This window comes from Ammodytes marinus (assembly GCF_949987685.1).
Source record: "Ammodytes marinus genome assembly, chromosome: 18".
In the NCBI taxonomy this organism is placed as follows: domain Eukaryota; kingdom Metazoa; phylum Chordata; class Actinopteri; order Uranoscopiformes; family Ammodytidae; genus Ammodytes; species Ammodytes marinus.
In genome coordinates, this window is record NC_137222.1 from 5,952,771 (window position 1) to 5,974,512 (window position 21,742).

The window sequence follows — 21,742 nt, forward strand, 5'->3', positions numbered from 1 at the left end:
AGTGGTGTTAATCTTCTCGTAAGAAATAATACCCTTGTTATGTTGTTGTGACTGCAATTACCCATGTGCAAAATGACCTAAATGACCAAAGCTAATGCTTCTGACATAACCTTAAACAACACATTCTTTTCTCAAGAGAGAGGCTTCCGGTTAATTCTAGCGTAGGATTCTTTTCAAACAGTGTTGTCCTTGGTTACCCTCCTTCACAGTGTTGTTTACGCAGCATTGTGCCTTGCTGTCAGACCAGTGTTTACAACAATCAATACGTTTTCCACTTGCAGACTGACACAGCATTTACTTGTTAGTAATGCTCGAGTCTCCAAACGGACAAACACATGAGACCATTGTGCCAGTGGGCATGCATAGCAACAAGAAGAACCAGAAAAAGACATACAGTCTAGGGTTTTGATGACACATAGCTCTTGTTCCTGTGTGGAGTGAAGATTAACTTATTGTAAGTCGTTTTGGACAAGTGTCATCTGAATAAATCTTATGTAATGTAAAATAAGAAGACAAACCTACCTAAATAAGTAAAAAAAAAAAAAAAAAAAAAATGCAGGTGCCTCCACGAGGGCTCAGTGAATAGTTTGAGTATGAAAATAATGTGAATCATTGGCCCAATTTGTGCCTCTCATGTATTACAAGTACATCCTTGTGGCAGAGCAAAGCATCAACAAAGTCATGGGATACCAGACTCAGAGCTGGTTACAAATAGTGTTTCTCTTTTTTCGTATATTCCACGCACTGTTATGGGAGGGCAACTTGACTCCAGTGCTTGCAGAAAGGAAATAGTTAGACAAGCGATTTGTCATAGTGCACTAAGGTAGGATCGCAATACACAACATTATCATATCATTAAAATCAAGATGGGACTCAAAACCAAAAAGCTCCAGCAAGCCAGCATAACCAAACACTATGTTAATACATAGCCTTTGCTCTGTAAACGGGCATGTTGCAAGCTACGGTGGGCCCCCTTATCTCATCACCAGTTTACAGAGCCTAGGCTGTGTATTAACACCAGATTTTTCAGTGCAGACAGGTAATGGATCGTGAGGAAGGACAAACTGACTAGCCTCATTATGTAACACATGCACTGCAGAGACAGGCAACGGGACAAATAGGCCATTATAACTGCATCAAGCCCTCACACTATAGAGTGTCCATTATTCCCACTTGCTTTGGAGCTGAGTCAGTGGAAAGGACCACAGGCTGCGATGAAACAATTACGTGTCTGTCACATTGCAGAGCACTCTGTCACGGGCCTGATCGCTCATTTGATGTGAGCAGATGTGGTCAGTCTTTTCTCAGGGGCCTGGCAGGGGATAATGAAGCAACATCAGTTCAAAGAGGAAGTTAAACTCTTAGCACAGTCAGTGTCTGGGTATTTTTTTTTTGCTGATTCATGTCTGTGTTTTGCTTGTTATTTAGCAATACAAAGGCATTTGTGTTTTGGGCAAAATAATTGACAGTTTTTTGTGCATCAACCTGCCATGCCATCTGTCGATTGTCATCTGCACTGGAGTGAACAGTTTGGTGATGGGTAGCAGGAGAATATAAACATTACAAACGTCTGGCCCATAGCAAGAGGCAGAAGGAAAGAGTAGTCAAGAGAAAGAAGAGAGAGAGAGAGAGAGAGAGACAGAGAGAGAGAGAGAGAAGGAGGGGGGGTCCTGTCAGATACTGCTGGTGCAGAACGGTGGATGTGTGAGCCCGAAAACCGCTGACATGTGGCTACAGGCACTGGAGCCCAAACACCAATCAGGGCGGCTACAAGCTCCAGTCAACAGAACAGCAGAGCAAACCTCATTCTCTGTCGGAGAAGTCAGACTGACTGCAGAGAGAGACTGATCTCTGGAGACGGACACCAAGGAAAAGAAGCTGAGGGATGCGAGTGTGAAAAGTGAGTTGGTGGATGCAGCTAATGTGACAGCACCAATATTATTTCGACTGCCAATAAACCGTAGGGGAAAATGTTCACACAGTGCATTGTGTAATAAGTAACAGCTTTTATTTTCAAGAGATTATATACTTATTAGAGCATACTTTTTTACATGTCTACCAAGTCTGTTCTTAAAAAATGCCAATCAATTCTACGAAATGTATCTTTCAGACCTTTCAATCAAAAGCACCATTGCTCCTCATCCATCCGTGACTTCTTTGGATCCTTATTGGCTGTGTTGTATGGCTTTGAGCGTTACAATGACACCGGAAGGGAAAATACGAAAATGTACATTGAAAATAGATGGGTGACAAAGATGAGTGGGCACATTCAAGTGTGTGCTGGTCCTTATCCAATGCATTAGCGCTTTTGCAGCACCTGTGCTAGTTGACAGCATCGTCGGCTCTTTTGAGGCTGCCAGCGTTCCAATGCGCCCAAGACAAAAGAGAGATTACGCCGGGATGAGGAGAAAAGAGAGACACTGCCCCAAGCTCAAACTGAAGCTATAGTGTGACCACTTTTGTGTAGGAAAAAATAGTATGCAAGCTATACATGGGAGCACACATTATCTAAAAGTATAGAGGGAGTTGCTCTGCACAAAGAGGGCCTTTCATTTACAGGCAGGAAGGAAGCTTTTAAAAGCAAGAATGAGGCTCATGCAAACACACGCACCCTCCCACTCCAACTCGCACACACACACACACACACACACACACACCCTTTCGTACACACACAGGAAGGGAGGGAGCTAGCTTTAGCATTTAATATCTAAATGATCGACTCCTGCAGGAGAAACTGTGGCGGTGCCTGACTTAGAGCATTGGCAGAGACACTATATTGTAGAAATGGGTTGGCTGGGAGGTGAAATCAGGTGGCTGTCTGGTAAGACACATACGCATACATACACACAAGAATGCACAGCTTGATTACAGTGAGAGCGTAGCCTCCCTGCTAGGGCTGCGATGGTAATTCAGTGTAACATCTGCTATGGACACTCACTGCAGGAGACTCAATACGGAGTAGTGGAGAGCTGGTCCGGAGTGGGCTTTGGCTCTGAGGTCATGTGCTGAGTGAAAGAGACCAGAACAGCTGGCCGCTAAAATGCAAACACTGGACACACAAGCAGCTGCACAACACAGCATGCCAATTATCTGTGATGATCTGAGAGGACTGTCTTAGTCAGTTTTTTTAACATTAGTGGTGATATCATGAGAGTATTGATCTCAGCCAAGCTCTGCAGGATGTGACACACGTTCTACATGTTGCTTACTCATCTTATTTCTCTTCCCAGGCGAGTTTTTAAGAGCCAAGAGGGAAAGAAAGGGTCATTGGAGCATTGTATGTAGCTAGTACAGTACAATGGACTTTGTGTGTGAGTGTGTGTGTGTGTGTGTGTGTGTGTGTGTGTGTGTGCTTATGAGGGGCCGAATGAGGACAGCTGAAAACCTACCAAAGACAGAGCATTTATAATGAGGTCAAAGGTTGCACTAATGCGTCTCTCCTTAATTGGCAGCTACCATCAGAGGGCAAAGGACAAATGTCATAGTAATGACTAATGGCTTTCTGGGAGCAAACCAATACGATATGATAGGTACATTGATTTAAATAATGCACTTCATGGGACAGGTAAGGAATAAAACCTCACGATTAAATATGTCCTTACTAAAACGCATACAATCTGTTTTTGTCACATACAGCCTCGGGGAAAATAAAAGTCTCATGACATCATGTGCCAGGCCTAGTGTGACCAGTCAGCCACACACAGCCAGACACCGTTACATCCCCTGATCAGTAGCAACACTCATGTGCAAATAAAAACGCTGCCAGAAATAGGAGAACAATAAGAGTTAATGATTGTGACCAATCCAACAGTGTAATTATGCCTTCTTTACAATGCCTTTAGCTTTATGAAATGTCATACAATAGTGTCTAATGTGAGGGATTAATCATGAATTGCACTGAAATGTACTGAACAACATTTTCTTAGCAAATATAGGAGCACTCATGTCATACACATTTTTTTTTAGATATTATATTATGAACTACATTCTAGTTTTCTATCCCATTCAACTTTTCTTAAACTGAACAAGAGGACAGACAAGAAGTCGATAACTATTTTTTTCCCCTGTGTTTTACTGTACATAAATGCATTAATAATGGTCCATTGGGTTATTTCAGTTGGACCAGTAGGTCAGCGGTCTATATCATAGGGGAAGGTGGGGTGATTTGTGCAACTTTTTACTCAAAGTGATTTTAAAGTGAGGCCTTGACAGTTATGTCTCCAACTCAAATATGTACATATATTTCAGGATGTTGTGCATCCCTGGCAATAAAAACTTTGGATCTGGAATAAACTGTTTAAGAAATATAGCTTTCGGAAAAAAAGTTGTCTTGTCGCACAAATCACCCCACTATGTGGGGTGATTTGTGCGTCATTGTGTCACAATGACAAAGTCACCATCATCATCTTTCTGGCCATCTGAACTCTCATCAGTGGTGTCGTTAAGTGGAATTGAGATGTCACTCTCTTCTGAGCTACTGTAGACAATCACTTTCTTTTGGTGACCAGCGTATACAGCCATGCCACTGGCACAACTCTCAGAAATGTACTTTGCACTAGTTGCTCCGTGCTTGTGGAACCAACTGCCACCTGACAAATGTGATTCCCCCTACATTTCTGCCTTTAAATCAAGGCTCAAAACCCATATGTACACCCTGGTGTTTCCTCCCCATTAACCTCTGCACTACTTACTTACCTCTGCACTACTATCTGTGTTTATGTGGATGTATGGGCTTTACGTCTTTTATTTTGGTTATTGTTATTTTACCTTCATTGTTTACCTACTGAATGCACTATGTACAGCACTTTGGACAGTGCAAACTGTCATAAATGTGCTTTTATAAATACATTTTACTTACTTACTTACTTATAACTCACCCAGGCCCTTGCGCACAAATCACCCCATCCCCAGAATTTTGGATAATAGGCATGATGCAGCAATTTAGGGTTGACATTGTGCTAACTATATAGACTCAAAGTGTAGCATACCAAAGCACTAAAACATGTGTCAAATGTTTTCAAACGTGTCTATAATTGTTCAGACACAATAATCAAAAAACCTTGATCATGGAAATTTTACTTTGAAAGGCAAAACACAGTTTTTTGAGCTTAAATGTGCTTATATCTTATTCCTTGTGTCTCCCTTCTTTACAGGATGAGTCAAATGGATGGCTCTTCTTAAATATGTAGTCACATTTCCAATTTCTTCCACGGTTTTCTAGAAACAAGGGGTTTTGCAACTTCCAAAATGCACAAATCACCCCACCTTCCCCTATATGTACAGAGGATTAACAAGATTGCTCAAAGAAGTATTATTTTGTGAGCAAAAGCATCTTGTTAAATGAGTCATAATCAATATAATGTATTACTCTACTGATTTTGACATACTACCTTATATATTCTGTATTATCGATTATTAAAATATGTGATACAAAATGCATTTCACAATGCCTAGGGGTCAAAATGAATGCTGAACAAATTTGGAAAATGTAAATAATTGACTGTAAATAAAAGTGTGTTTCACTAAGCTTTTGTACTGCTAACCGTTAAAACCATTTCTTCATGAATAAGCATCACTGCAGAAGATCTCCACACCCATCTAAACTTTGCCCACATGCGTGCAAGATGATAGCCGGTCCCATTTGGATATGTGTTTGCGATAATTATAAGTGCTTCTAAAAACATACCAACCCACCAAATTACCAACTAATAACCTTGACAGGGCAGGGCTGATTATTTTTTTCAATTCTAAGCAAACAGCGTTCACAACAAAAAAAAAACATAATTTTAAATCCCGCTTTGTAATTGGAGGTACCTATGAACGTAATTTCTGCTCAGTCAACACACATTAATTCAGCACTAAAAAGCCACAGCAGATAGAACAGTATACTGTAGAAGTGGAAGAAGATGGAGGCAGATATAATACAGTTATCATCATGGTGAGACAGGGAGAGAGTGAAAACGCTGGCCTAATTGGAACAATGTCCGCCCGATTAAATGACTTATCATCTGGCTTCAGGCCATCCAGCGATTCCTTACTGTTAAACCCTGAAGGGCGGCGAGGTGTCAGTGAGTAGTTTTGAGAGACTGTCTCTCAACATTAAGACATGACTTTACAAGAGAAGAGCAGAAGAGAGCATTTCCTGACATGAATCAGTGAAGTATTACAGTATTAAATGCTATAATTGGTGATAACTGTACATGTCATATGACTAACCTACTGCCATAACACGCATACACACGCTAATTCTTCTATCTTTGTGAGGACCTTCATTAATATAAATCATAGCCTATAGCTTCTAACTCTAACATCACAACTGAATGCCTCACTCCAGCCCTTAAACTAACCCTAACCAAAACATTATTCTACCCTGAACTTTAAGACTAAGTCTGGACCCTCAAACAGCTATTTGAAGGCCTATCCAAAAATAAGGAGCAGCCAAAATGTCCTCACTTTCTAAAAATGTCCTCACTCCTTAGGTCAAAAATTCTTGGTCCTCACAAAGCTCGATTTACAAGAATACACACACGCACAGGAACACACACACACGCACAGGAACACACACACACGCACAGGAACACACACACACACACACACACACACACACACACACACACACACACACACACACACACACACACACACACACACACACACAATAATAGACTATTAGTGGCAAGACAGTCACATATCAGTGGGTATGACTCAGCCTTGACCATGAGGCTGAGCAAGCCAAGGTCATCGTAATGATGTGTGCATCTTTGCTCAGTGTATGGACTAACATGACACACCTCTATTTGTTTGTTTTCCAAAAGGAAATGACGGACTAAACTGCATACAATTTCCTTTTTTTAAACATTCACATTTTTAGCACAAACAGAGGAAAAATATAAATGAGTAAAAGGTCCAAAAGCTTTTGTCTCTTCAACTCTTGCATAACGGTAAAGTGCTTGGGAAACTGATGAAACCATGTGCAAAGGAGTCGAGAAGATGAGGAAGTGCGTTTTTCACTTCTTGACCTGAATATTCAAACAGCCCGGTGGTATTGGACTAAAAACCAGCAAACACGCAAAGTTCACAAGAAGAAAAAAAGAGGGCAGAGACTTTCTTCCCACGTAAGATGGCAACACTTTGAAACAAGATCTTGCCTATGCTCTCTGCGAACACAACTTTTCCTCATTTGTTTGGATAAGTGAAGTAGCATTAGCACATAATTGGCTCTAAATTGGAAAGCACGTTGTCAATACAGAGATCCTTTTTGCGTTCTAAAGGCAAGACTTGCCTATGGCACTAAATAGTTTTCCTGTCTCCACATGTCCTCGTTTTTCTTTCAGCAGTGTTCCTCTACAACTGTTCACATGTACTACACTTTTACTGTTTTTTAATGAGCTATCCCGACCTCTCTTTACATTCATAATTTAACACAGAATGTACTTTATGTAGCAACAAAGAGTTTGCTGAAGCCAAAATGTTCAGTCCTGAGTAAAGCGTGGGTGGATGCAGAGACAGAGGTTTCCAAAAACCACAGCGTGCAGCTGTTCTTCAACCATCCGCAGCAACAAGCAGCACGCCCAAGAATAAAGTATTACAGCAAAAAACAACACTTACGATCGACTGAATATGTGAAACATTGTCCAGCAGTATCCCTCCAAGCTGGATCCCCAAAATGCCTGACTTGAGTTTGGGTCGCATTCCTCACTAGCGGCTGGTCTCAATGTTTTTCCCGACTATTTTAGAGTCTCTGGGAACGTGGCTGTAGGCTCTGCCCTCTGAGTTACACCGCACCGCTCCCAAAGGATGTCTGTTGCTACTAACACACCCACCCCTCTCCACATCCCATTTAAAAAGACAGCGCTGTTATTCAGGAAAAGCCTCCCCTACACAGTCCAGTGTAACATTATATTGTGATGAAGTAATGCCTGAACCCCTATGCTCAAGGCAAGGACCCACAAAGGTAAGAGTTGAGGGCGGGGGGTTGGTATGGTGGTGGAAAATTAAATAAAGATACGATTTGACCATACTATTTATCATTTTCAAAGAATACTATGACGTTAAATTGATAAATTATCTTACAGAATACAACCTGAATTGAATTAGTGCTAAAATGTGCATTTTTAGAAATTTTGTTGAACATTTTGGTAGTTTTTTTTACATCAATGTACTTTTTCATCAGGCTTTAATATCCAGTTTATGCTAATGCTGTGGTACTAGCATACTGATATATATTTCCCAAAATAGGGATTACTGAGCATCTAAGGTAGCAGGGCAGTGCTTACTCGTCTCTGTTCTTAATACAGGAACAACCATTTATACCAAAAAGGGGGAGAATCTATATTTGTTCAAGTTGAAGTCAGTTCTTAGGATACACAGTTCACATCAAATCTGTCTCCCCTACATTTTTCTCACACTGACATAGACCCTGAATTGTCAGCCAGGAAGTGAGCACTGCCTGGCTTCTCCCTCCCTCGCCGTTTCCCTGTAGCAGGAAACAATGGCCTAGCCTTCAGCACCACACTCTGTGGGAAAACGCTGGGTTCTTGGCCGGAGAGAGAGAGAGGGACTCCAGGAAAAGGGAGAAAAAAATGTAGAGGAAGGCACAAAAAAGGCAACGGGTGTGCAAGCAAGAGAAGCAGAAAACTAGGCCGGTCAGGTTCTAGGGAGGAGACGCACTGCCAGATGTATTTGTATGGTGGTTTTTCACATAGCTGTCGATGTCACAGCTTAGACATGCTGTCAAAGAGATGCTACGAGAAACAACTGAAATGCCAGTCAACTCCTTTGAAGTAATGACATGGAAACAGGTCCAGTCTGGCACTGAGCAGTTTCAGAATGGTATTCTTAAAATGTTTTCTGAACGACAGGAGAATAGTTCAGCTCAATCATTCAACACTTTGCAGAAGTTATAGAGACGTCTTAAGTGGAACCCTACAGGAGCCGTCGGTAGCAGATGTCTGCCTCAACAATGGAATTCCTTGTGCGGAAAGGTCATTGTACCCAATTATAGGTGGACCAGTTCTCCAGCTCCAAAACAATTTTAAGTATCATTTTGGGAGGTAAAACCCTGGGAGATTGAATGTATGTGTTCCTCCCGATGCAGTGGATTAGAATTGCGTGCTCTTATCACAAGTAAACAGACCTGCATGCCTTGCTGTTTTTAGGAGAATGGCTGGGTAAAGGTTAACTACAAAGCCAAGGCGAAAGCCTGGAGACTAAACACCCAGGGGGATTTCCTCATTCCTCCGTTCTGGGCCATGATAATATCGTAGCCTTAGTAGGGTTGTTTAGAGTGTGACTGCTTCCAAATATAATGTGGGACAGAGCAGGGCTATTCTATCTATGGGAGTTTATTTGTAATCACTGTTGCAGGAGAGGAATGCAGAAAACTCTCTATCTTAAGATCTTCATTATTCATAGGAAAAAAACTATTACAATAGTCTTCTGTACTCAGTGTATGATGTGGTTGCACAACTTGAATTCACATACATTAGTCTGTGAAGATAAGGTTTATGTGAGTATATTTCTATTCCATGCGAATTTTGTGAGAAAAAAATCCTTGTCAAATCTTGCCAAGGCGTGTGTAGGTGGATATGCACTAAGTCATGGGCCAAGTGTACAGAAGTAGACAGCAACAGGATGGGGTCATGAGAGAAGGTGGGAGAGACAGGGCCCTCTCGGCTAGCTGTCTTGTCTGTAGGCAGCCCGCGGAGTTGCCTAGACTCTGAGAATATATTCCCCTGGCATGTCTACCGCTAACCTGTTTAGTAGAGCAGCACCTTCCTGCACAGAGGTAAACAGAGGACGGGAGGGGACGGAAACATAATCGGTGGATACACAGTGCGTTCTGGGCATGCCTCCACAAGTCTGCGTCCCAGAGAGGGGGGTGGTGGACGGAGAGATGGTGAGACATGTTGGACAAGAATGTGTTGATAGAGGGCAGGGAAGAGGGAGGGAAAGGGAGAAAAAGAGAAAACTGAACTCAGATCACTTATAGAATGACTCAAGTAGAGAAAAAGTAACAAATGAATGCAATAAGGAGGAGGACTGTAGGATCGAGAATAACCGTACTGACACAGCACTGTGTCTGGGCAGCAAGTGATGAGTTTAGTTAGGCACTTCTGTTGTCGAATATGAAAGGTAATCTCTCCCATCGATGAATTTGGGAAATATTAGCATAATATATGATAAGTTTGTACACCGTCAACTTGCTTTACCATTTAGTACTGCGGTTAGGCTTGAACATTTCATGTAATAATTATTCTGGACAAAATAATAGTAGTTAAAAATTTTACTCTGATAATAATCAAAAATATTCCTGAAACTCTTTAAATGGCTCTCAAATTTATTTGAATCCCTTTACCTCAGTTTGCGGGGAAAAACAATCAAACACATCTTTAAAAAAATCCCTTTTTAGTGTGGGATCAACGGGAAAGCTGAGCCTTCATCCATTTCTAACTAGTGCAGGATTTTCAAAAACTGGAACGATACAACGCCCCCTTCAGGCAAATTCAAATAAATCAGGGCATTGCTATAGAACTTTTCAAGTGCCTCATGTTAAGATATTCAGCATTATCTTGATGATGGAAATGTACCACAGTCAAGTAAGTGTATTTTATTGGCTATAAAATCTTGTGTAGTCCCATCTCTAACCGAGGTAGTAGCCATCCCTTTAATATGACTGGTTGTATTAGGGCCATTGTTGGCAATGTAGCAAAGCATTGTTAAAAGATCATCTTAATCCAAACACAGCCGCCTTCTCTGTTTTATCCTTTGTTGTCTGTACAGAAAGAAGGGGAGGTTGGTTTGTAAGCAGTAGAGGCATTAGCGATCCATCCCCTCCATCCTTAGCCTGCCCTCCATTTCAGTTTAGTAAAGCAGCTTATTGTAGAGAGAACGGCCACACAGATGGGTCACGGACAGACATTGCTCTCCTGTGACTCTGATTGGGCAAAAAAATCTAAAGTGTACAAGAGTGGATGGACAGAGAGGAAGAGACCTGCACTGTTCAGGACGGATGCTTGAGAGCCCCGAGTCCTTTCGCATGGTTGCTATTGACTCTGCACTAAGGCCTTCGAGGCAGGAGAGAGAGGGAACGAGTGATTCAATTATTAAGAACACGCAAAGCTGACCCATCATGAGCATATGCTTCTCTTTCATCCTCTCCCAGGCAGGGACCAGGAGCTCTAGAATAATGTTATTGAGAGTCTTAGATGTGGCCTACTTCTATGGTCGTTCATTCACAATGGCAGGCTGGATCGAAGACAATTTTTTTACCTCCAAATTTCAAAGCATTTAACTCAATAAATACGAGCCTTGCCTTTTGGTGAACGGCAAGTCATTCTGTCTTCCTCCAAAGCTCTTCATTCCTTTCCAGATTGATCATTTTGACTATAACAAGACTCAATGCTATCTGTGTATTTGTGTGCGCCAAATGCTTGAATCCTGTGTACTTAAAAAATAAATTAAGCTAACCTTCTGCTCACAAAGTAAATGAATCAAAGAACAGGAAGTAGGGGCACTTCTAGCACAAGAAGATGAGCTACAAATTGTGAACTAGTGCTGTTTCAAATTATAAACATCATTGTTTTTTTGCATTGCTCAATTGCTTTTGCAATGTTAACTCTTGTTTCCCATGCAAATAAAGCCCCCTTAATGAATTGCACATCCAAATATTGTCCAGTGAAAAACAGGCATCTCTTAAATGCATCATTTTCACTGAAAACAGCTTTTGCAACTTAAATGTTGTAGACATGACTGACTGATTCAAACTGAACATTTATTTTTTTGTAAACAATTATAAAACATAAGAGGGGGTAGGACCAGAAAAGTTTTTCTTAACTTCTTCCTATCCCTTTTGAACATGAACTATGTTATTTGAGTTATGTATTTGTTGCTTAGGATCCTGAGGATCCCATCTGTTTGTTTTTAATTTATTTATTTCCTTGTTTTACTGCTCAATCGTTTTATTTGTTTGTATTATTATAATGTTTTTAACCATGTTCAATAAAGACTTAAAAAAAAAAAAAGACATCTGACAATTTTCTCAGTCCATAATGGAACACGAACACACACACACACACACACACACACACACACACACAATTCATCTGTGTAAAAAACACCTGTGCTTGCTTGGATGTCTTGGTGTGAACATGATTGAGTGTTGGCTGCTTCTCCCTCCCCCATCTCTTTAAACCACTAGAGGTTTTGAGACCTCTTGACCTCTAGAGCAGAAGCCCCCGGCCGGGTTCAGCACTGACCCACTCCCCCCCTCCAGATCAAATGCTCTGCTCCACTTCATCAGCTCACAGTAAATCAATGGACATCACAGGGATGATATATGACAGAGTAATTACACAGAGATGGAACGAGACCAGAATGACGCCACAGACTTGGGAAGGAGTAGCTGAGAAGACTCTGCACTAAGCTAAACTCTGCGTTTATGCCAACCATTCCCTGCAACACAGATATATCCAGGAAGTGATTACATCACAGTTTAATTTCCTGAATGATATGGATTTTGTACGTTGCATAAGGTCAGTTTGAGAGCAGGAATTAAGGCCAACATCCAGGGAAGGGGAATGCAGATTGCGTAAAAGGTTATAGATTAAACTAGCATTATTACACAACGTATTGGAACACAAACAATAGCAGACGGTCGGCTCTCTTCTGCTTTGTATTCGTTTCAGTCACCTTTATTGCTTCCCCTTTATTACACTGTTCCTCTCACATTCCCTCCTACCATCCCTCCCTCTTGCTTCAACTGCATTTTTTAAAAGGCATTGAAAATGACTAACAGCCCTAATCTCGCGCTGCAATCCCTTGGCTAGGTTACCAAGCTCAAACCGAAAATAGCAAATGCTGGAACATTACTAAACCACACATGCTCAAAACATATGCATATGGGCATACAGCATGTGCACATACATTAAATGTGTGCAGCAATATCTGTTGATGCATGCAATCAGATACAGTCACCCCAGGCTGTGAGGACAGGACTCACACTGTTACTGAATACAAACACAGACTGACACAAACGCTCGTAGCAATAATATGCAGGATTCAAGCTCAGCTTGGTTTCTGGAGGGCTCAACAGCATGCTGTAATCAAGGGGACCACCAGCTGAGTTCTCACACCCAAACATATCTCATATACTGCAGTAAACAAGCTGCAGAGCCATCAAACTATCATTTAATGTGTTTACCAAACCAAAGATTGGCTTTTCCCCTCATGAAGACATGTCTGAGGAAAATACATGTTTGGCTGAATGCTGTTCTCCAGCAGAAACCGCTCAACCACACTCCCTGTACTGTGGCAGGGAAGTTGAACCGTCACCGACGGCCTTGGTATTTTATCTGTCATTTTAATTAAGACAAATTAATATTGAATATTTCACCACACTGGAATAACTTAATTACTGTATACTTGATGTGTGATTGCTGACTAATTTCATGCATGTTAATAGCGTGCAAATTTTTTACGCCCATGTGAGTTCTGTTGCAAATGTAAATCTGTGTATGGAGCTGACTATTAATGGACTAAAATCGAATCATCTTCGAGAATAAATTAAAATAATCTATCTATAGAATGTAAATACATCAGGGATAACTGCCGTGATAATTTGAACTGATCGGCTTAATATCATGTCGTAGGAATCTAATAAGAGAAGCCTCCCCACATGTGAGCATCTCCTCCTCTCTTGTGCAGACATTACAATGTTTCTATGAAATGAGCTGTTGCTCTTGGAGACTGAAATCAAATCCATGGGACACACAACCCTCTTTTTAGCTGCTAATTTGCCTCCAACATATGACTAGTGCTGAGAATGCCAGCCAAAATCAGTGGCTGACCTCACAGCGTGGCCCAGTCATCTGATTTGTGTTAGCTGGCTGCCCCTTCGTCACACACAGGCCAGCTTTGTGTGATGCTGCTACATTTAGGATACGGTCACCGCTCACAATCACATCTACACCACATCTGCACTGTAATCTCTGCAATATCATCCCACACATTATGAATGCACTAAAGCCCTCTGGAAGTTAAAAGCAATTATATAATTATGAGTGACTATCCTGAATGTACGCAGGACGTAGTGGAGAGAGTGTGTGTGTGCACAGGAGAGCAGCAGCCTCCCTTGGCATTGTCAGTGATAGAGAGGGAAGCAAAGAATGAGGAAGACAGCACAGCTGGAGTATACACAGCACACAGACAGAGGCAGGGGAGCTACACAGTGTCAATGAAGCATCCTCTATAAAACACAAAGTCCACGTTTCTAACAGTGGCCACATATATACATAGAAAATAAAAAAAATATCTCCTACTATTGCAGGAACCCGAGCAATTCAAAACACACAAAGGACGGCGAGTGACATGTGAAACAAGCAGCAGCAGAACACTCACCAGGCATTGTCAGAATTCCACAGAACAATCAAAGGCAGGCGGAGGGAGAAACCGAGGCTGAGCCGGAACGAGAGGGGAGGAGAGAGAGAGAGAGATAGAGAGAAAAGAAAAGCGGGATGGATGAGGGCAGTGGCGATTTCAAATCTCCATATTTTTCCCTCCACTCCACTGCTGCCGATGCAGACTATATACCGCTATCGCCAATTCATTAGCTTGCTCACTTGTGGTTCTCTTCCTCTTTCTCTCCCTGCCTGACTCCTTCTCCGTATCCTCCTGCTGCTGCTTTAAGACCAGGGGTGGAGAGTGAGCGCTACAATGCTCTCCCTCTCTCTCACTGCTCCCTTTCTCCCTCCCTCCCTCACTCACCCTGTACAGAGCATGCCCTACTTCCTGTGTTGTCTCTTGAAATGGGACACACACACTCTTTTTCTCTCCTCTTGTTTGTTTTCGTTCGCTTGTGTCCGCATGAATGAATTTTAGGATAACCCCCGACACTTGCCTCTGATTTTGGAAGGATGACGATTCTGCTTCCCATTCCCTCCCTCTCTTTCTAACTCCAGCTAAACCCTCTCTCTTTGCACTGTCAGTGATTGAGTGCACCTCCCATTTCTGTCTCCTTGCGCAGGGAGGAGCCTGCATATATGGTAGTGGTGGTGGGAGGGGATGGGGGGCACGTGCATGTGTGTGTGTGTGTATGTGTGTGGTGCAGCCTAGCTTGGCCCTGCCCCCCCCCCTCCCTTCCAGTGGGAGTATGTTTGCTCTTTGTCCTGTCAACTCTGGTGCGAGGTGCTGCTGCTTTCCTTGTCAACCACTGCTGCTGCCACCACTGTTGCTTGGATTGTTTGTGTTTGTTTGTTTGTGTGTGTGTCTGTTTTTTTTGGGGGGGCAGGGCTTTTTGCTTGTGCCACCAACCTGCCCTGGGCCTGGATTTGGTTCAGGGCTCACACTGGGACAGAGACAGACAGAAAGGACACAGCACATGTGAGGCCGGAGCTCAGGCTTTTGGCACAGCAACTTGGCTAAAGAGTCCAGCCAAAGGGATTGCTGGTTGTAGTAGTGACGGGAATGTAGGGGTGGGAGGGGTTTTGCCATGCTCAATTTGAGCTGGGATTGGTGCACTGGCAGTGGAGATAAGGGTTGAGGTTGAGGCCATTTTCACCGAGCTAACACAGGCAAAAGCTGCCCACGGGGGGATAAAAGGGACTGGGGCCAGGACACAGTGATAAGGCAACACAGCTGTGGCGAGATGGTTCAGAAAGGAGAGCCATGGCCACTAATCTGCAGTCCATGCACGTCTGCAATGATGTCATCACACATGACATCACCCGAACCCTTTTTCATCCCGGACACATGAGACACACACACATACACACACACACACCAGTGCACGTGGAAACCAAAATGACACATACTCGGCCCTGAGTTCACGCCCATTGTAAACAGGCACATTGTTCATCATGAAGAGTATCTCAGTGGCTCACTGCTGGCCACCTGTTTCCTCCTGAAAATGACTAATAGTCCCGCCTTAAACATTTCCAGTGACGACTATATTCTTTCACTCTATTTTAGTTAAAAATATGTAAGGTAACACTTCAATTTTAACTACTGAGTTGTTTTAAGATGGCAGAATATACGCTCAAAGTAAATATTTATACAACTTTATACAGTAGCTAAATACAAACATTTATTTCAGTTTTGGTAACACCTGTTTCATAAGGCATCTAACTGACATCTAACAATACCTAAATGCAACCGCATTTGTACTGAATCATAAAGCAGATTCTGATCTAATCTCAGCATGGCCAGTTATCGGTTATAATTTAATAACTTATTCTTAAAGTGAGAGAAAATGTCAGGTGAAATCCTGTGCGATTGCTTTGCAATGTAAAGAGGAGGGTGATTAGCGTCTATGGTGCAATTGGAGGAAGATATTTGCTGTGGATTTTCAATTAAATCTTATTAGTATACAGTCTTTCCCTGATTAGTGTACTCCAGAAACAAACACAAATGTTCAACTAATTTGTTAAATATATAATTTGTTAGTGCTCATGACATTCAAACCTGTCATGCAAAAGACAGCAGGCTAAAACATTTGCCAAAAAAAGGAATTTGTATCGGCCTAGATTGCAGCGAAAACTAAGACAAAAACAAAACACAAGTGTTCCATACTTGCAGCACACTCTCTTGTCTAGACATGAATCAACATTAAGTGCTGGGTGCACGTATCCAAGCTGCTGCCCTCAAATCAATATACAGTAAACACTGTAGCCTAATCATGAAAATGTTGAAACCCTCTAATCATCAAACATCATTATTAAAAAAAAGAGAAGAAACAGCCTCAAAGGTAGTGTGACTAAGAAACTTTTAAAGCTCATCTCATAAAACTTAAAATATGTTGTAATGCAACACCTTTGTAAATGATGACAAGCCACACACTCTGTTAATGCATCACATGAATAATATGCAGTGTTTTCTGATAAAGAGGACGAGAGTGCTGTCTGAGTGCATGGAGCTATTCGAGAGGGTTTGTAAATGCACAATGAAAAGCTGAACGTCTGACCCAGACATAACACTGACAGCACTCAGAGAGCATAGCCTTTAAAATACCTAGATTTGTCTGGCGCCATGTCGTCTCTGCTTTACTTCACTGTTTGTCCCCGTATTTACAATTTGCCTTGCAGTGAGCAATTCAATGCAATGCAATGACAGCCATCAGTAGAGGATGCAACAGTGGGAATCAGACTCCAAGAATCAGTCATAGATTGTGACTGATTCCAGCTGGTGGTAAAATAAGAAAAATGCTATTTTGCAATGGTCTTGTGGGCGTGAACAGGAGTGACATTAGAGCATATTGGGGAATGTAATTCTACCTTTGACTTTCGGTGGTCGGCCGTCCTTGTGCTGGAAGGAGGAGCTGTGAGCAAGCAGAGAGGTAAACAAGCAGCTCGGCACCTTGGTACTTAAATGTTTCTAACTAGGTCAGACTGCGCCAGCGGAGCTGTGCTGCTGTTGCGCCACAGATGCCAGTCTCTGTCTTTTCTATTTCACTAAGTTTAAGTTGGTTCGAGCTTGATGAGATAAATAGTACAATCAGTTTTTATATTAACACAGCACAAAAATGGGTATTTATCAAAAATAATTATAAATAAAATGTGACAGAGAGATGTTAGTTGAGTCTGAGTAGATGCATGATGTTTGTATTGATTTGGATAGAAGATGTTGAAGGCTGAAACATCCATTAAGAAATATACAATAAATCAATAAAACATAGCTGACATATTTATTTATTTATTTATTTATTATTCTTTCGGACAATTCCACACAATACACAATTTTCTCTTGCAAATATTCATACATCATACTTTGTGTTGTCCGAAGGGAGACGGAAGAAGCCAAAGGCTTATCAGGTCCCGCCCCCATTTTCATCAAATTCGGATTCAGATACACAGATTACTGTTACAAAATAAAAATAAAACAAACAAAAAACATTATTTTTTATATATATATAGCTATATATGTATATATATATATACACACACACATATATATATATATATATATATATATATATATAAACATATACTTTTTTTTTAAAGAAAAATAACAGAGAACATAAAATAGCAATACGATCTCTGAATATAGTGGATTTTTATCTCTGCTTGTACTTTCGTTCCATAAATGCCATGGGTCTTTGTGACAGACACACCTGTACCTCTAGACAGCCCGACCTTGATGAGGCAGCTCTGGAATAGTATAGGCTCAGTGAGGGAGTGAGTGGATTGTGAAGCACGGAAGGAGCTCATTAAGCTTCATCAGCGCTGAATCGCACCAAGGTCTCTGAACACACTTCACAACATAACTTTATAAATAAAAGTACACATCAATGTTAGAAGGCTGATTACAGTGGGGAGACATGGGTTTTATGCCGTGAAGGTTTCCAGGGATGCAGCATTACTTACGCAGAGGAAGGCCATTCAAAAGGATTGAAAGATTTTGGTGAAGTTTAGTGAGACATAAGTAACAAGAGTCTTGTGAATAACGATTGTGGACTGGCTTGTATGAGGTGAAAAAGTTTGACAGGTAGTCAGATGATGCCTTAATCTTTCACAAATCCAATGCTCACACATTTGACTAATCATTCAGAGCATTTAAAGGCTTGTATGTTTATATAAAAACATTGCTTCATTTCTATAATGGGACTTTTTGCTAACAATCCCATAATGCACCAAATGTATAGATAGAGACAAAGTTATAGTAGGGCAGTGGTTCTCAATTATTTTCTGTCATGCCCCCCCTAGGTGACAGAATTTTTTTCGCGCCCCCCCCCCAAATTGAAATACTATTGAGAACATGCTAATATTATTTATTTATCTGTACAAAACCACTGTAGGAGTTTCTGGCACGAGCATTCTGCATACAATCACCTTATTATCAAATTAGATAACAAAAATTAGCTGAAATAACTTCTGCAGCAAAAAAATTCAAAGTTCAGTTTATTAGCTCAATTTGTAACATTTAAACAAGACTGCTCAGTCTGTGTGAATCTCAGGACAGAGAAACAAGAGCAAATGATTCACTGAGGTTTGCGTTTCATTCAAAAAAAATTTAAAATGTAAACATAGTTAAGGTGGTGTCTTTTTTTATTATAGTGATGCGATAACCAATAATTCATTAATGTTATTATTAGTCTACTTGCTTGATTTCTTTTTAAATAGCCTACAGAGACACTTGGAGACATGTGGACATTTATTTACTGCAAATCGCGGCCTTTCGCGCGGATATGACCATACACAAGCACACATTGCACATTTTTTATTTTTTTTGGTCAGTTGGAAATCAAGGCAGCCCGCGCTCCCCCTGACAACTCACGGCGCCCCCCCAGGGGGGCACGCCCCACCATTTGAGAAGCACTGCAGTAGGGCAACATTGCACCTCTCAATGACTTCACAAAATTATAATCTTTGTTCACATTTCCTGGAACTTAATTCCCCCCCCCCCCCCCGTGAATCGTTTCACGGCAGTGGCTCATAATTTCCATCAGTTCATTGTAAATGTGGCGATCAAAATGGTAAAACGGAAGCTTTTATCACTAATTCAGTTTGGATGAAGTGCAGTGAAATTCATATTTCAGTATGTCAGACGCATAAAGGTAGCGGGGCCAGAATTGTGCAATATACAGGCTTTTATTAGTTCATAGCAGAATGAAAGCCCTGGGGGAGTCTCGTCACAAAGATTACACATGCACACACACATACACACAGAAAAAATGGCTGAAATGGTGGGTGAGCAGTAAAGTGGCAGAGAGGCCTGTTAGTGAAGTGAAAGTGGTGAAAAAACACCTAGCATTATCACCATGGTAATTTAGGGGATCTGTGAGAGTCAGTGCCACTGAACTCTTTTATGATTGCGTGTGTATTATGTGTGTGTTAGAACAGCTTTTTCTTTGGATGGACAATTTGAACTTCTTTACATTTCTCAATTTGTGCATGGATAACAAGGTACCAAGTGCACGTTGAAGGATCTAATGTGCCATACACACTAGATGTTAAATGTAGCCATTTTATTTTATTCAATACTTCCCATCAGCGCATGATGCGACCACCTTTAGGAATCAACCAACCAAATAAATGTTGTTAAAAACATATATGTTGGACTCTTCACTATGTTCCATACCACTAGATTTCAGTTAATAATAATAATGGATTGGATTTATATAGCGCTTTTCAAGGCACTCAAAGACGCTTTACAGGGTTCCAGGTTCCATTCATTCAGACACAGTCATACCGGTGGTGGTAAACTATCATAGTAGACACAGCTGCCCTGGGGCAGACTGACGGAAGCGTGGCTGCCATTCAGCGCCTACGGCCCCTCCGACCACCACCTCAAACATACAGCAGTCATACACATTCACACGAGGCAAGGTGGGTGAAGTGTCTTGCCCAAGGACACAACAACCATGACACAGGTGGCAGATGGGGATTGAACCGCCAACCCTTGGATCATTGGCCAACCCGCTTAACCACCTGAGCCACGGTCAAAACATGTATTCCCTAAAAGCTATGGTACAAACCTTCTGCTGACCCTATGTTCATATATGAAAAAAAGTTGCGGACTATAGCTTTACATTTAGACACTGGCAATGATTCTTTGAAAAAAAACATGAAATTATAAAACTTCCAATATATGAAATATCAGCGCCTAATAAATAACTGAAAAGGCCTGTGACTGGAGGAGATTAGAGGGAGGAATGAATGAGTCAATGGGTGTTTGCATGCGTACGGAGCAGCCCTTTAAAGGGGATGCGCTGGGCGCTGCTTTGATGGGGCCCTCGCTATTCCAGTCACGGCCAAAGGCTCTATCCATTACAGCTCATTACCCGGGGAGAGAATGAGAGAGTGGAGACCCTTGACCACGCTCGCCCGGGCTCACAGAAGGCCCAGCAGGGTTAAACTTCAACCCAGCCACCAAAAACCTACCAGCCGGGCAGGTGTCAATACCAATAGGATTGGCTCCGAGAGAGGATTCTGCTACAAATTATGCGGATGGTGAAGTGATCAGAGAAGCTCCCTAGAATACATTGAACCTGAGGACTAAACTAATTTGGTGCAATAATGTACACCTCACACATTCTGTCCCTTAACTATAGAGGGAGCACGGATACATACTTCCCTTAGAGGAAGTAAATAACTAGCAAAAAGGTTTTCCTGAGTTCAGCTGGGAAGCGGAAACCAAGGCCAGAGAAAATGTAATTGTACATTAGCATATTATAATGGAACCTTCGATTGGAAAAAGCTTTCTTGAATTTGTTTGAGCGACTGTGCTTAGAGCTGTTAGCTGAATCTGAAAAAAAAGATACAGCTTAGGGTTCAATTTGTTGTTTAATAACTTAATTTGTTGAGTTTACAAAGTGTAAATACATATTTACATTAATAGGCTGCCAGAGTATGACCTCCTGCCCTCTAGACTGTGGTAGTTGTCTGCTACAGTATGGTTTTATTATTTTATGGCGAATCGCACTTGAAAACACAATGTGTATCATGGGAAATTTCCATTATCGGGATAATCGTGTATAGAGGAACATTTTTAGTAATTGGTGCACTTGTTTGTTCCTACCAATAACACACGCAATAGCCCAAAGCAGTCTGCATTCAGAAGACGCAGAGTTTATCTTTAGCAACCTTAGGAACTCTGTGTACCAGAAAGACTAACCTTGGACATCAGTTGTGAATTTGTTCCGTTTGAATATGGCAGAACATTGAAATAGAAATAGAAACACAAACAAACACAAACACACTCACACACACACACACACACACACACACACACACACACACACACACACACA

General features: G+C 41.5%; 1 protein-coding gene across 8 annotated transcripts in view; it reads right to left on the reverse strand.

Annotated features, from left to right (window-relative positions):
- Positions 1 to 21,742, reverse strand: part of dab2ipb (DAB2 interacting protein b) — a 131,107-nt gene that overhangs the window by 45,563 nt on the left and 63,802 nt on the right. The window contains exon 1 of one of the 8 annotated variants that reach the window (XM_080046738.1): positions 7,609 to 7,722. The exons of the other annotated variants lie outside the window; for them this stretch is intronic. Coding sequence (XP_079902864.1) covers positions 7,609 to 7,631 — 23 coding nt within the window. The 5' untranslated portion in view covers positions 7,632 to 7,722. Of the gene's footprint in view, positions 1 to 7,608; positions 7,723 to 21,742 lie in introns of those variants that run through there. 8 annotated transcript variants of the gene reach the window in all.